Source organism: Genypterus blacodes, unplaced genomic scaffold (genome assembly GCF_046128005.1).
Source record: "Genypterus blacodes isolate CSIRO-AG114 ecotype Tasmania unplaced genomic scaffold, CSIRO-AGI_Gbla_v1 ptg000022l_1, whole genome shotgun sequence".
In the NCBI taxonomy this organism is placed as follows: Eukaryota; Metazoa; Chordata; class Actinopteri; order Ophidiiformes; family Ophidiidae; genus Genypterus; species Genypterus blacodes.
The window spans coordinates 3,504,276-3,520,973 of record NW_027466835.1 but is presented as its reverse complement, the minus strand read 5'-3'; the positions used below and the strand labels follow the sequence as shown (position 1 = coordinate 3,520,973).

Genomic DNA, 16,698 nt, shown 5'->3' with positions numbered 1-16,698 from the left:
ACTGGTACAGTTCAACGGTTTTACTGACACTCCGGCAGACAGCACAGAAACACAGTGACAGGCGGCGCTTGGTCGAGCGGGCAGGCAGGCAGTCGATGCAGCAAAGGTACCAGGAAGGAGCAGGCAGGCGGGAAGTCAGGAACAGGCGGGCGGTCAGGATACCTGGGAATTCAGGAGGCAGGCAAAGCAGAGGAATCGGGGACAGGCAAGGTCGGTACCGGGAAGACAGGCAGGAGTATGCTGGAAGGTCTTGCATGGCAAAGAACAATCTGGCAAAGGAGTGAGTGTGGAGCTGGTGAATATATGTGCTGGGCTGATTGCATGTGATGAGAAGCAGGTGTGTGCACAGGTGAGTAAAGAAGACTGGCGAGGTGGGTGTGGCTGGCAGGCTGAGTGGGGCTAAGGCAGGATCAAAGGAAAAACACTGAGAGCTGGATGACTGAACTGTGACAGGATTGATTTGATTCATTAAACACATTGATTGGTTTGATTGGTTATTAAATGTTTGATCATTGGTGATTATATATTTATATATGATTAATTTAAACACATTTGATTGGTTGTTGATACATACACACAGATAGTTATTTTTGCACAACATTCCCCACTTTTTGTCATATTTGACAAACCCTAGAAGAGGAAAATAACAAGGAAACCTTTAATACATATCTACCCCACCTTTTAAAGAGCAAGGTGGCACATTACACCCAACTCGGGCACTGTGGAACTTTGAACCTTCAGGTATGCAAACAATTTGGAGGACACAAAAGGGAAGGAAACATTTAACACACAGTGAATTGGGAATAGGGAAGACACACAAAAAGACAGACAACAGACATTTGGAGCATCTCATGACATCAACACTTCCTCGCCCCACCCGGTGATGAGCGGAAGCATATCACAAACGAGACCTCGTAAACAAGAGTTTCAAAGGTTCCCCGGTACGTGCGTCCCATTCGGGGACCAAGCCAGGACGAACAGCGCAAACTTATCATGAGCATTACAGAGAATGAAATGACACGGACAGCAATTGGGCCTGGCCCAAGTGATGGAGTGGTCTCCAATCGGGCATGATCACTTGCCTGATATTGGAAGCCCTTTTAGCCTGAAAAGGAAAGAATTCATTATCACGGTTAGCAGTCTTTGATGTTCTGCAGGTGTTCCTGTGGTCTCAGTTTGGCTATGGTTCCAACCGTAATTCAGTGATGTCAGTATCAGCAGGGCAGAGCACGTCGTACACCCAGGTTGTGTGAATTGTGTGTGTTGTGTCAAGTCCCATTGCATTGAGCCCATTCAGAAGATGCACTCAGGTGCACTCCAGTCTGCAGGGGGCAACCACACGCCCTAGTTGGTGGAACTCAACTCTCAGGATGTGCTCTTAGGGGGACCATATTCGCCTGCGCACCCATGGGAAAACATGGCATGTTTGGAAGTAGCTCAGAGTAGTGATGGCAAAATGAGGCTTCATGAACCAATGAGGCTTTCCAGCCCAAAGGTTCACCAAAAGGTTCTTTACCCGAAGCCTCATTGAATCGTTCTCACTAGTGACACCTGCTGTGCAAAGACTAAATTAACCCTGAGCCAGAGTACCCTGGAATGTCTATGTATAAAATAAACTATTTTTGCCACTGTGTCTCAATGAATATAAAAGTGTGTGTTTGCATGGAAATATCATTAGTTGAGTGTTATGATGTTGAACACTCAAAATAAAGGCATCAATGTAGACTGACACTGAATGCAAGTGTGCTTATGGAACTGGGAGTGCAAGAGTGCTTATGGAACTGGGAGTGCAAGAGTGCTTATGGAACTGGGAGTGAAGGACAAACTGCAACAGAGCAGTATGGAAAAAGGACAGAAATTATTGATTTTTGTTCAAAAAAATAAGCTTTTTAACTGTGTTGGGTTTTAGGCGATTACGTTTCTTGGACACAATCTCCCCAGCCTTGGAGAATACCCTCTCACATGGCACTGAGGAGGCCGGAGTGCATAAAAATGCCAGTGCCAGCTGATACAAATGGGGATATTGGTGCTTTTGTTTGTTCCAGTAGATGAGCGGATCCTCATGCCTTGCCAGGTTTACTTCACTCAAGTAATGGTCTACTTCAATTGTTGCGTCAGCTGTTGCACTTGAGCTCTGCCTGCTCTGTCCCACAGTGGTATCCAGCAGATGCCAAAGGTCACCTATGAGTGTACAAGGGAAAAAAAAATCTATCAATGATTGATATTACAACAAACAATCAATGACAACAATAAACTACATTAAAGAAAGACTTACTATTGTCTGAAGATTGGTCTGATTGTGCAGTCTCTGGTAGCTGAATGGGGGTTGAAGAGGGAGAACTTCTAATAATCTCAGCACAATTCCCTTTCAGCCTGATTATTGCGTCATCCAGTTTTGTGGAGCTCAAGAATCCCAGTTTTTTAAATCTGGGGTCCAGGAGAGTGGGCATGGTCATAACTGTTATTGCCTCTGCTTTCAATGATCGGTCTATGACCCGGCGTACCAGATTGGCACCAAGTTGCCTTGCCATGTTCGCCATTAGGCTGTCCGTCTTGGCCTGGGTAGTGTGACTTAGCATCTTCAGCATCGGTATCACCTTAGATGCACTCACCCATTTCTCCCCGGAAAGCTCTACGGTAGCCTGCTGAAATGGACCGAGAACCTGAATCGTCTCTTTGATGGTGGCATACTCCAAAGATGTTGGCAGGGTTATTTCGGTCCTTAGAGAGGCCAGAGCTGCTCCAACTGGCTCTCGAAGGTCATACAGGCGCTCCAGCATGCTGTATGTGCTATTCCACCTCGTGTCCACCTCTATTATCATTTTCAGAACAGGTCTCCCCATCTGCCGCTGTACTTGGGTCAACGTTTCCTTTGCAGTGGTGCTGGTTCGGAAAAAAGTAACCATCTTGCGGCATTTGGCTCTCAACTCAGACAGACCTGGAACTTCATCAAAGGACTTTTTGACTATTAGATTCAAAGAATGTGCAATACAGAGAGCATGTCTGACATTCAAATGGTTCACACATGCAATCATGTTGGCAGCAGCATCTGTCACCAGACATTTGACTTTGTCTTGTATGCCCCACTCCTCCATGAACCTCGTATGAGCCAAAGCCAAGTTGTCAGCTGTATGAGCGCTTGGAAAATGCTCAACCCCAAGCAAAATGGTCCCAAGCTGGTCCTCTCCATCGATGAAATGACAGGTCACTGCAAGATATGCTTCCATGTTGATGGACGTCCACATGTCTGATGTGAGGCTGACAGAAGCAACTTGTTGGAGTTTCTCTTTGGCCTTCTCCTTAGCCTCCTCATACTTTTTGTCCACCATTGCCTTTAGGGACTGTAAACACAAATATGAATAGTTAGCCTATATTAATTTCATGCTCTAGTAGCAATGAAACACTTAATACACATACCATACACACCTGCCTGGTTGGTAGAACGTATGTAGGATCCAGTACATGAATGAGCTCCTTGAAACCCACATCTTCCACAATGGTAAAGGGTTGGGAGTCTTTGATGACCATATTAAGAAGGGCGTCATCCACCATCTTCTTTCTGAAATCTGAAACAAAATGTAATGGGGAACATTATATGGGCCAACCACATGATATAGATAATTCAAGAAAGATGATCTTTGACTGATTACTTTGACTGGTGTCTGGACCGCTGCCAGCAGACTGGGCATTCTCATGTATTGCTCTGTAATGCCTGATCATGGAGGAGGTGTTGTTGCTGTAAGTGAGCTCCTTGTGACACAGCAAGCACTTTACCTTCATTATGACAATGAAACACATAAGGAAAGATTATATGTAGGCTATGGAGGAGATAATAATGATGACTTTATGAAACTCAAATACAATTGTGACCTACCTTGTTTTGAGCTACCAATTCAAAATGTTCCCAGACAAGAGAAGTCCTCCTCTTTCTTGGTGGCTCCATGGTGATAGGCAGAAGCCTACCTAGCCTACACCTAGCCCACAAGTAGTCTACAATTAGTCTATACTCTATAATAATAATATAGATAATAATATACTAATATAGATAATAATATACTAATGTAGATAATAATATAGATGTATAGGTAATATAGATATATAGCAACACTAGTTGCTATATAGGTTAGAATAGTGTTTAGTAGGCTAGTTGACTTAGTCAACTAGCCTACTAAACACTATTCTAACCTAATAATCTAATCTAATGCAGTATAATAATAATAATAACTGATATAATCTATGCTATAGTTACTGAACTTTAACCACTAACACTTAACCAACGCACAACCTACGTCTCACCAACACCAAACGCAAACTCAAAACCCACGAGAAGTGCTGCGAGGCTCGAACCCTCTTTATGCCGTAACGACACTCAAAATGAACCAATGACGTGTCCCACAGCATCCGAGGCCTCGTTTGTCATCAGTCAGGTGATTTTTACGGTGACGACACAAGCCTCGAACCGGGGCTTCATCTGGCACGCCCCTTTTTGCTCGACACAAGCCTTGGAGCCTCGCTTCAAATGTCACATCACTTGCTCAGAGAGCTCTCTCACCTGCTCCTGGACACGGAACACGACCACAGCTCCTGATCAGTCAGAAGACGCAACTGGTAGGATAAAACAACTTTGAATGTGGATGATGTATTGATGTCATGCTTCTCCATGCCCTTTTGATTGAATTAGTAAGTCACATGCAATTTGAGTTGGATTGATTGAATTGAATTTTGCCTATGCTAATTGAAGCTATGTACTTTATTGAAACTTTAGTTAAGTATGTATATTGTTACTTTAATCATTAACTAGTTTGAAATCCTATGTTAATTTGAATGACCTCGTTTGCTTCGAGAGTCAAGTACACATTAGCATACATTTATTTTTTAGAAATACTGTAAAGAAAAGTGTTTATTGGTGTTTATTTGAGGTAGTGAAAACTAATGCATGTCTTTTCTGTTTATCTCCAAGGTTATCAACCTATTCCACTATTCTGTTTATGTCTTTGAAACCATCAAACCAAAACAAAACATCTTCAAGAAAATAAAATCACAGAATAAGAAGAATTGAGTTGTCCTTTGCATCCTTCAACGATTGATCAAGCAGTTTTTCAAGTTTGGGCAGAATTGTGGTCACATAAAACACATAGAACTTGCCAGTGTGTGTGGGTGTAGTGCAGTTGGAGCAGGTGATCCTGTCAGTGGAACACTATTTCACCTCGCCAGCCGGCTTCCCAGAGGGCGCGCCGTCCAATGTAAGCTTCTTGCAGTGGCTGCAATGGACCCAGGTGACCCGGCCCTTCACCTTCAGTGTCGTGTGGGTGGTCAGTAAAACCTGGAATCCCCGGAAGCGGCGCTGCTTCCAATGCTTACGCCTGAAGTCCTTGATCAGCACCCAGTCTCCAGGTTTGAAGGGGTGCTGTGGTCCTGATGCGGTAGGCCGTTGGACAGCTTTCACCTGTTGATGCAATCCAGACAGAGAAGCCGACGGCCGCACACAATATTCTATATGTCATGGTCTAGTACAGTGGTTTTCAAACTTTTTACTTTTTTCGGGTACCACCTCAGAAAATATTTGGCTCTCCAAGTACCACCACTATGGCTGATGTTTAAATACAGTAGCGTAGGCCTACCCTATTCAGCTGCTATGCAAAATGCACACAGGAAGCAAATTTATTCCTCAAGAATATTATTTACTTTGGCCTTTGTCAGTCACAGCCACATTGTACAAATTGGTACTCGAACACTCTCATATGAACAACTCTCCTATATGGGGCAGTGCCTCTTACACACACACAGACACACAGCATGTGAGAACATTAATAACAACTGCATTTCATTCACAAACACGCATACATACAAACACACACACACACAGGATGTGAGAACATAAATCAAAAACACAACCAACTGTACTTCAAACACACAGCATCTTGGCAACTATTTATAACTCTTATAGGCCTGACAGAACAGAAAGTCCTCCTAAGCTGCACCATCATGCTCATATCTGACATAAACAAGTCAATTGGCCAAACCTGCATCATCAGTAGTCTGGTCCAGTTCGATGGAATAATAGCGACTATTTTTATTGCGTTCAATCAGTGTCGTCAAAACGTCATCCGCCATGGCTCCTATTCTCCGCGACACTGTGTCATTTGAACGTGGCACCATATTTAACTGTTTGGCGATCTTCTCGCAACACATTATGTGTACCATCTCTTTTGCTAATGGTAAACACAGCTGTTTGCAATTGTGTGCGGTTTACCGGCTTTCGCTATGGGCACGATAAGAAGCCTCCTGTGCTTTACCCACAGGTGCACCACGGAACTGAATTGCGCATTTGGACTGCCTCAGTTCATCACGTTTGCGTACAAAAAACTCCACTGGTTTGTCTTTCAGCATTGTGTGTTTTGTTGTAAGATGCCGTTTGAGATGCGATGGTTTCATGGACTTGCTGTGTGTGTGTGTGTGTGTGTGTGTGTGTGTGTGTGTGTGTGTGCGCGCGCGTGATCCTCACACACCGTGGCTTGGCTCGTCCTCCGACCCGCTCCAGCTGAATCCCAGGTTGTTGTAACTCGGGTCATTTTTCCGTATTGTTTTTCGCAGCCAGCTACCGGTGCTGTGGACACTTCACACTATGTTGCTGCTAACGTTCGCACTGCGTTCACCGTCGTTCAGGCTGTTTAAAATATCCTCCTCCTGATCCGCAGACTTCGTCCTTTTAGTTCCCCTCTGCAGCCACGACGAGTGAATTTGGACCGCTCATACTCCTGATACTCATACGCTCATACTTTGTTTTGTCCCCATGGATAGTGCAAAGCAATAAAGGGCATTCAAATAAAATAAGAGCCTATTTATAATATTAAGCTGTGCTTGGTCCAGATTGAATGTTTAAGCTAATCTTAAGTATGTTTCCACATGAAAAAGTTGATCATCATATATCTGGAGAGAAGGGAAAACATGCACAATTGTAGTCCAGTTTTTTTGTCAAGTTTTTTTTATTTTGGCCCACTGTGTATTTGAGTTTGACACCCCTGTTCTAGGTAGTTAAAGATGAAATCGGTGAATACTACAGCTCAGGGTACAATTAAGTTTCTGTTTCAAGGAAAGGGAAGAGGTTACCGAAAGGGGGAGGAGGAGGATTATTACACAGTGCGGAAACGCAACCAACAAAGATCTTGTCGCGCGCTATTTATTTGTGTTGCCGTGTACTTCCATCACGTCCAAACAGAGCGCAGAGAAGACGGGGGTAACAGCTTCACACTGATAAAGACAGCATGTAAGTACATCAACAGGCCAATCTCTAACCGAATACTCTGTGTAAAATATAATATAAATACAAAATAAGATAAGATCAAAGTTTATAAATGTATAAGTTAAGATAAGTATATAGAATAGAATAGAAAATAGAATGACGTCACCAAAGAAGTTAAGTACCTTATTATGTTTAGGGACATTTGATATTTATTACTTATATTATATGTAGTGGCAATCGAACAACAAAGAAAGGCCACTTGAGGGAATTTGAATTTTGAAGGCATTTCCAACGCGTCACGATGCAAGAACGAGGTCCTCCATTTGATATGCGTTTGAAAGCTTTACCCAAAATCACCGGGTGCACCGAATACAAAATCGAGCTCGTAATGTAAAACAAAGAAAGCCACAAACTAACAACAGGACGCACACGCACATATCATATAGCACACATCAAAGCGGCTACAACATTATATATTACTCTCCTACGACCTCAGCTACTTACTCCGCTACAAAGTACATTCTAAAACAGTTCCCCAGTGTTGGGGGCTGAATGTCGACGGTTAATGAAGTCCCGCGGCTTCCTGAACCATGGCAAAGATTCATGTTTGCTATCAGGAAACAATAAAAGGCGGTGCCAGAGACTCATTCTTAGCGCATGACTGCATCATAAATGTTCATGAGCAATGAGCTGAACGCAACATGTGATTGGCTGAATCAAGGCTCGCCCTGCTTCACCTCTTTAATGAGCCCTCAGCACCGCTCCTTTAATGAATATATCCGTCACTCACATTCTTCTAATAGTTTTTGAGATCTTGAAGCTTCCAACTTGTCCTCTAAATCAAATAGAAATGGTTTGATTTGAAGTGAAGTGAAATTTGAGATTGGTAACAGCTTTTCCTCATCGTGACATCTCTGTATTGTGTCTTAAAGAAACGAGGAGAGTTGGCTGAGAAAACAGTTTGTTCATCTAAAGACTGAAGCACAAGGTATAAGTACACTCATTTTTGTGTAAGAAAGGCTACTTTTTTGATACTTTACTAAATAAACATCAGCAGCAAACTGACTTTTTTCCAAGTATATTTCGTAATGGCTGAATTTTACTTGTATTTAAATCATATTTAAATGAGGTGAGAGTATTTGATGTTATTGGCTTCTTTTGGCCAAAGTAGCAGTATAATTAGTATAAATAGGTCAAAACAAACCAACATGTCCCAGCCTGCAGCAAGCTGACTATAGCAAAATTACCAATGTTTACCAATAATGTTTGGGTCAGACATAATAGCAATTTCTTTGACTTGACTTTTTTTTAACATTTCCAGTCTGCAACATGGATAATTTCGTCTGCAGAAACTTGACAGAGTGGGGCTTCGGTGACTTGATTGTTAAATTTAAAGGTAAATTATAGCCAGATACATTACTGTTTTGCGCTGTTGTGAGTTGACGCTACCAATAATTAAATACCAATCAATACACAGATTAGTGAGTTGCAAGAGGAGGCCTTGTGGAAAATGTTCACAAGGGGTTGATAAAGTTGGAAATATTTACAACAAATATAAAAGAATATGCATAGAATTGATGAAGTTTCCTAGTACAGTCCACCATTTGTAATAAAGATATAGAGCAGATGTCCTGTTAATTAAATTGTAATCACTTAGCCACACTGTAGCACAAGAACATGTGGTACAATATGAAAAATCAATATATGCATCAATTATTGACCTCATTTTGTTAATAGGAAATATTGCCTGATGATCAATATTCATCTGACTACTTTTGAATTGCAGAAAAAAAAATTGACACAGAGAGTTTATTGGCTCTTGGTGTTAAAGAAATCAAGGACTTGATTCCAAGAGGTCGCGTGAGAAAATTCAAGAAGAACCTGAAAGAGTTAAAGGTAATGCTCTTCAAGATTAACGTTCTTTGTAGTGCGCACACAAGCATGTTTGCACACAAGCAGGAACCTTTGTCTCGTATCAGGGTTATAACTAGGTATTAATATATATATGTATATATATATATATATATATATATATACTGTGGAGTGATGTGTGTGTGGTCAGAGACTGAATTATGACTTTGTACATTTATAATTAAATGTACAAATGTATATATATATAAATATATATAAATATATATAAATACAATTACTATATATATATATACACAGTGTTAAGTAATGGTTGCTGAATGGGCTCACTTTGTTTATAGGTCCAATTCCAAGCTTGTAAACCTCGAGGACAAAGCCAACAGGAACACCAAATATATTTTGATCATTTTCAGCTTTTGCACTCTGGAAGTACTGCAAGTAATCCAGGTGAGTGTCACAGTGAAGACATTTATGAATGACATTTAATGAATGTCTTTTAAAGCAATGAAACTGGTTTATTATGGAAAATCTACTTTATTTTAATAGGAAAGAGAACGTCGGCTCAGCCTGGACCAAGTCATTTGCCACCTAAACGGCAATGTAATTCTACAGTGGAAACTATTGCAGGTATTACTAGAACCATTTGTACACACAGCGACGCTAAGGGCAAAGGTTTTCATAATGAAATGACTTTGCTTTCATTCAAACAGAACACTCAAAGACAATGTCGGAAGTGATGAAAATCATGTCATCCGTCTGTGATACACTTGAGTTGCAGGATGAAACAACGCTCAATGGTTTTCTGAAGTAAGTATTTCATTTTAGGGTCCTTTTCTTCTTTCCAGTAAAACACTCTAACTTATAGTACGAAATGTGAAGTGACTGCTTACTAAGTCTTGAAAATCCAACTAAATGTACACCTTGTCAATTCCGAATTTGCGTATTGTACATAACGCTTTAAAACTTTATTACATTACATTACGATCATTTGGCAGACGCTTTTATCCAAAGCGACTTACATTACATTACCACCCTTTGCAGAGGGGGGAGCAATTCAGGGTTTGGTGTCTTGCTCAGGGGCACCTTGGCAAGGGCTTGAACCGGCGACCCTCCGGTTCCCAAGCGGAAGCACTACCCACTGAGCCACTGCCACTGCCTCTGCCTCCCCTCCCCTTTATGTGACATCAACATAAAAGACACAAGTGTCATATATTGTCCTATGAGGGAACCCTGCCACACAGCTTGAGAACAACACATGCAAACTACGTTTTCATTTGTGAGATGGAGTACTGAGATAGAGTAATGTCTACGGTATATTTAAAGAACACTTGAATGGGCTTCATAGATGATATTTTTCCTGACTTCCACACATCATGTTTGTATTTTTGGCCAATCAATGAATTAACAGGTATTTAAACTCTTGTACAACAGGAATAAAATCGATGATTTGAAGACTGACAAGAGGAAGCTGATTGGTGTTTTTGGTAGAAGTGGGGCTGGAAAGAGCTCTTTGATAAACGCCGTTCTTGGGGAGCAAGGTCTCTTACCCACCGGAAGAGGCAAAGCATGTACCACAGTCATGACGAAGGTGGAGGCCAACATGTGCGACGAGTATGAGGCAAACATTGAGTTCATTACAAAGGAGGTAAAATGAGCAGAATATGTTTATTTTTCCCAGAATCTGATAAAAAAAATGTGACCTATGGTTCACTTGGTTTCATTTATGTTTTAGGAGTGGGAAGATGAATTATGGTCTTACTATAGGCACAAGGATGATCAGAGAAATGACGATGTAAGTGAAAAGCTCCAAGCACTATATGCTGAAGAACCAGCAAACCGTGAGAAAGCCATGGAGAAGAGGCATTTCAGAGAAATTCCAGAATTTCTCACTTCTGAAACGAAAGTTATCACATGCCATTCGGTAAGTAAATGCATTGCATTATTGAGTTGATTTTCTTACATTGAGATGTACTTATAATCCAGCCATTTCAGTTTGTTTTAGTTTGATGTCACTTGAACAAATATAAACCTATTAGCATTTTTGTAATTTCTTGTAATGTGTATTACAGGCAGCTGCGATATCAGAGGCTCTTAAAGCATACACAAGAAGAAGCAAGGTAGGAGGAAAGCAGTACTGGCCTCTAGTGAAGTGTGTGACCCTCAAGCTGCCAAATAATGATTTTCTGAAGCATGTCACACTTGTGGATCTTCCTGGAAGTGGAGACCGTAACAAAAGCAGAGATGAAATGTGGAGAGGGGTAATACATTTATATTTATTTGGTTTATTATGTCTTGTATTGTGGCAGTGGTTCAGTGGTCAGCACTTGTGCCTCACAGCACAAGTGCTGACCGCAGCAAGAAGGTTGTTGGTACGAGACTAGGGGCCTTTCTGTGTTTCTGTGTTTGCATATTCTCCCCGTGGAGTACTCTGGCGTCCTCCCGCAGTCCAAAGTCGGACTTTGGATGCAGACAGACTGCATCCAAAGTCTTTGTCATTCACAATTCACAATTTGGTCCTCGTCTGCCGACAGCTGGGATTGGCTCCAGCGACCCCGCGACCCACTAGTGGATAAGGGGTGATAGATAATGGATGAATGTCTTGTATTGTCATCTGGAAACTATGTAGCCGGTGTGTTAATACAGTGATATTAGTCTTAGTAATTAATTAATCCTTTCTTAGTATTTCTATTCAGTTAAAATACTGTAGTATCCTATTATTTCTACTAATACCAAGATTAGTAAATGTTGCAAATTGCTTTCAGGAATCATAGTGAGGCCTTTCTGCTGTGTTCCTTTAGCTTGTCGAAAGTTGTTCTACAGTGTGGATTGTGTCTGACATGGAACGAGCTGCAGATGATAAAGAAGCCTGGAATATCCTGAACAGCACCATCAGCCTCATGGGCAACGGTGGAGAGTGTGAGCGCATTCTCTTCATCGCCACCAAGTCTGATCGAGCCATCGACAATGCAGAACAGATGTAATGCACCGATACAAATACAACAAGAAGACACTCTCTGTCTCTGTCTCTGTATCTCTGTCTCTCTCTCTCTCTCTCTCTCTCACTCTCACAATCTCTCTTGAATAACACCCAAGCAAAAGTGTTTCTATCAAAAGAACAAAGATGATGATACAAGACTGTTGATGATGTTGCACGATTGAAAGTATGAGGCATCACTCCAATTTGTGAGCAGTACACTTTCCACTCTTATTTTTAGGGGGAAAGATGAAGCCTGTGCTGTCATACTCCAGGCCAACGAGGATGCTAAGGAAGATATATTGAAGGCATTTGCACAAGAAGACAAGCTCAAGGTAAGATTGACCAACTAACATGGAATGTAGCAATGAACGTTTGTCTACAGCTGTATGCTTTGCTTTTTTTCAGAGCAATTTCAGCGATTTCCAAGTGTTTACGGTGAGCTCCGACGAGTTCTTCACAGAGAAGCATCTGAGCAAAAATGACACTGGTATGTGAAATTTGTTATTGTACCTTTAGCCAAAAACACAAACAGTTTAAATGAAATCTTATTTTGAAACATAACAATGTTGCAGAAATACCCAAACTTCAGCAATTTCTGCAAAATCTCAATGATCATCACTCAAAGACATGCAATTATGTCACTGGAGCTTATGGGATTCTGTCTCTGATGCTTGGAGCCGGTCGTGCAGGAATGGTGGGTTCATGCGATTCATTTTCTTTGTGTGTCCTCATTTTAATGAAATAAATACAAAATACATGGAAAAGCAACAATACAGTTTGCATTAATTCAATACAGTTTGCATAATAATGAATGACAAAACAAAAGCATTACATGTATGCAGACATGTTAATGGTAACTAATATTAACGTCTCTACATGTATTTTCACCAGCACAGACATTTTAGCCACTCAATTTCTGAACTTAACTGGGAGCAGTTACTGGAGCAGTAAACTTAAGTAAAGTAAAGCAGTAGTGTGTATTGTTTTACCTTAGAGATGTTCTCAGGCTATATGTCATCATTTTACATTTCTGTGTTTGCACTCACAATATAAATTTTGGTGGTTTTGGTCCTTTTAGTAATGTACCTTTGGAAATGCTTTGTTTGATTTTCAGTCTGGTAAAAGAGCCGAAGTATACACAGCCCTTGAAGGAAAGCTGAGGGATCAGCTTGATACAGTCAGAAAAGCCATAGAGAAGGCTTGCACAGCTTTTGAAACCTGCCTCAGTGAGGGAGTTACCACATCTGAAAAGTCGTGTGAACGCATCGTGGACGACTTCTTAAACAAAGACGTACTGAGATGATAATTCAATTCATACAAAATGTTTTATTTGACAACATTAATATAAACTGTCTTAACTGTCTCATTGTTTTACTTGTTTCAGAGAGATAACAGCAGCTTTCATAGATCACTGAAGTCTATTGTTAAAAACGGAGGTGCCAGTAAACCCCCCGAAAAGAACCCAGAATTGAATTTGAATGGGAAGTTATGTGAGCACATGTTTGAGAGCATCGATGAGCAGTTCAAGAAGACCTTCCCGTAAGAAATCATTTAATACAGAGATGATAATTTGGACCACTTACATACATACTATGTTATCATAATGTAAGCCTGTCTCTTGGACCTTTCTTGTTGTCATGTTTCAGAAATAATGCAAAACATGGACCATTTGATGGTGTCATTGCTGACCTTTCACTTGACACAAAGAGCCTCACTGAGAAGTATCAGGACGTCCAATTGCAGCTGACATTTCTCAACACAGAGGTAAAAATGTTATTGATGCTATCAAATTTATTCTATTATCATGCTTCATGTAAAGATCAGAGACAAACATCTGTACCCAAACATTCACAGACGACTCTGGTCTATATATTATCTTAATCCTAAAGCATTTACACGTGTAATCCACTGTAATTTAACCAACAGTATGAATTAACTTGGACATTTCATTTCTCAATAAGCTCAGTGTCATAAGGCTTTTTATGGTATTGACCAGGAAAGTACAGAATGTTAACATGTGTGTAATGTTGGGGTGGTATATGTCTGATATGTGTTCGGATGAACATGAGGATGAACTTGTGTTCACCTTTCTCTCTGTATTATATATGGCTGTCCAGAGTTCTTGTCTGTGGTGCCTCTAAATTAAGAGGTGTAAATCTGACATAGGAGGAAGAAGCTTGTTGTCTCAAGTGGGTTGAGATACACCAGATGTTAGGCTCTAACTATATGGATTTGGTACCAGCCTGGAGACATTCTCTTCTGCTTTGCAGGTAGTGGGACAGAGTGAACCAGCCATAATAAACTGATAACTCTATGTCCGTGAGTCTCTGTGGTGAATTCGCTCTAACACTCAGATGAAAGATTTTTGACTAACTGAGTTTTATTATCTTTGATGCTTTGATTTGAATCCTAAAGTGCTGCAACTTTCATTTAAGTTATAATGAAGGTTCTTTTACTCTTTTCTACTCTCCCCATGTGTACAAATGTTTATGTAAATATATAAGTGATTGAGTGTTAACATGTTTTATATTCACTCTACAAGGAAGAGAAATTAAGGGCAAAAGTCATTAGCATCATCCGTGAGGAAAAGAAAACGATCTATGCATGCCTGGCTAAGGCAATTATGGAATCCATGAAGAAATGCTATGAAGGTAACAAGGTCTTGGCAAATAACTAATAACTAACATTTTAACAAAAACACATGTGTCGTATTTGGTCACTCTAAAAGCATCAAAATTTGATAAAGGTTGAACATCGCTTTTCTGTTTGTTTTTTGTAGCCGCAGCTCTTTTGAAAGGGACAGGATCACTGCAAAAAATGAAGAACAAAATTGAGATGCATGTGCGTTCCTCAAAGACTCACATGTTCAGAGACACTAAGGATGTGATGATGGGAAAGCTGAACGAATTGAAGGTTGGTCACATTATACAACAAATTCCTCTACCCTCAGAATGCAGTGTTTGTCTAAGTGGTTTTCATTACATTGGTGAATTAGGAACGCATCCTGAAGACACTGGAAGAAGAGCTGAGGAAATCAATGGAGCTGTCACTGAGAACGGATGATGACTCAATCCCAGGTCATTTATGTGCTGTAGCTCACTAAAATATGAGCGCTACATTAAGAATGTTTTTTGTTCTAAGGAGTCATCCAAAACTATTTGGACACTGGTAATTTAACGACATTTCTTTCTTTCAGATGTTAAAAAGGAGTATGAGAGGGTGAAGCTGTACCACCGTAATCTGTGCAGAAGCGTTCTGGCCACTTTTGAATTTAAATGAACAAGGATGAAGTCACCAGAGGCCATATGCATGTATACACAGGTACTTTTTGCTTCTTTTTTTTTAAAGCATTATTTTAGCATTATTAAAACACAATCTTTTCATATATTTGTACAACACAAATGTTAAGCAGTAGTTGTTATAACTTTCATCATCACTCCTAGTCACAATTTAGCTGTTTCAGATTGTGGTTCTATACTCAAGGCTTCTCCTCTATCCCAGAGGGAGAGCAGAGACGTCAATAGCAACTGGGCCTCTGGACTTCAGCTGTGCTTAATCCACGAAGATGTTTCTGATGTTCAGCAGGGAATTTTTCATTACATTTTTAAAGTTTTTTATTAAGCCGTTTTATAATGCATGTTAAGGGTTTTAGGGTGTTTTTCATTACATATTAGGTTTTTATTAGGGGGGTTTATATTGCATGTTAAGGGTTTTAGGGTGTTTTTCAGTACATATTCAGTTTTTTGTTAAGGGGTTTTATCTTGCAAGTTAAGGGTTTTAGGGTGTTTTTTAATTTCACATTAAGGTTTTTTTCAGGGTTTTTATCTTACATGTTAAGGGTTTTAGGGAGTTTTACTTGTCTTGTTCTAGCTTTGTGTTGCCTGGACCCATTTGTTCTGGTCCTTTGGGATATTTCATATGATATATCGGTTATTGATTTAAAATCAGTGCACAGAATGAAATGCATACTTAGTTGAGCGCAGAGGGCTAAGTGTCCACACATGAGTGATATTAACTGTTTTATCTTACTGTCTGTTTTGTTTAATTAGTATGCTTGAGAGAATTGAGTAACTCTCGGGATCAGCTGCCTGCAAATAAATAGAAAAATAAGTAAAAAGATGATACAAGCATATAGAGCAAAGCAAACCTACTTCTTGATCTTCAGATTAAAGTTACGAGGACTGCATCGTATATTTTTGTCTTTATCAGTTGTTTTGTAATATTATTTTTTTTCATTATGTTTCATACTTTGTTATACAAACTGCCTATGAGTCCTCAAAACATGTCTGAGGACATGGACGTTCTTTTGGCTGTTTTGACATTGTACCAGGTCACATTTGTAAGTCAGGCTTTTCTTTCTCCACTAATGATGTAATGATTTGTATCTGTACTCACTGCTTGCACTCATTTGTTTTCTCAATGATTAAACTATTTACATTGGTAATGAAGGTTGTTTTTTTGTCCTGTATTATTCAAGTTCCTTTTTCGTGTCTACCACTGAAACGTCTGACAGATTTCCCCGATATTGGTTTTCGCTGAAGTTTTCAACCCTTCATAGAAGAATGTTGTGATTTAGCCCAAAATAGTTTCAATGTAATGAATGGCACTG

At 40.2% G+C, this 16,698-nt stretch overlaps 2 protein-coding genes across 6 annotated transcripts; one reads left to right on the top strand and one right to left on the bottom strand.

Annotated features, from left to right (window-relative positions):
* Positions 1-1,747: 1,747 nt before the first annotated feature.
* On the bottom strand, positions 1,748-6,572 carry LOC142992596 (E3 SUMO-protein ligase ZBED1-like). The gene is made up of 7 exons (XM_076143082.1): positions 6,510-6,572; positions 5,207-5,446; positions 3,651-3,774; positions 3,427-3,566; positions 2,276-3,341; positions 1,918-2,181; positions 1,748-1,755 (listed from the first exon to the last, which is right to left on the bottom strand). The coding sequence occupies exons 1-7, from the start codon at positions 6,570-6,572 to the stop codon at positions 1,748-1,750; spliced, it is 1,905 nt and encodes a 634-aa protein (XP_075999197.1).
* LOC142992284 (nuclear GTPase SLIP-GC-like) lies at positions 5,636-16,537 on the top strand. 5 transcript variants are annotated; one of them, XM_076142639.1, is made up of 22 exons: positions 6,782-7,267; positions 8,176-8,231; positions 8,565-8,639; positions 9,030-9,139; positions 9,454-9,559; positions 9,659-9,739; positions 9,823-9,919; positions 10,544-10,757; positions 10,845-11,033; positions 11,182-11,370; positions 11,911-12,089; positions 12,328-12,421; positions 12,495-12,576; positions 12,662-12,783; positions 13,204-13,380; positions 13,474-13,628; positions 13,736-13,853; positions 14,632-14,740; positions 14,869-15,002; positions 15,085-15,166; positions 15,286-15,410; positions 15,573-16,537. In XM_076142639.1, the coding sequence occupies exons 3-21, from the start codon at positions 8,573-8,575 to the stop codon at positions 15,366-15,368; spliced, it is 2,388 nt and encodes a 795-aa protein (XP_075998754.1). In that variant the 5' UTR covers positions 6,782-7,267; positions 8,176-8,231; positions 8,565-8,572; the 3' UTR covers positions 15,369-15,410; positions 15,573-16,537. The 5 variants fall into 5 exon arrangements, with proteins under 5 accessions (XP_075998756.1, XP_075998754.1, XP_075998755.1 ...); XM_076142640.1 differs by having other exon boundaries at positions 6,783-7,267; positions 15,591-16,537; XM_076142638.1 differs by having other exon boundaries at positions 6,783-7,267; positions 15,553-16,537.
* The last annotated feature ends 161 nt before the right edge of the window (positions 16,538-16,698 follow it).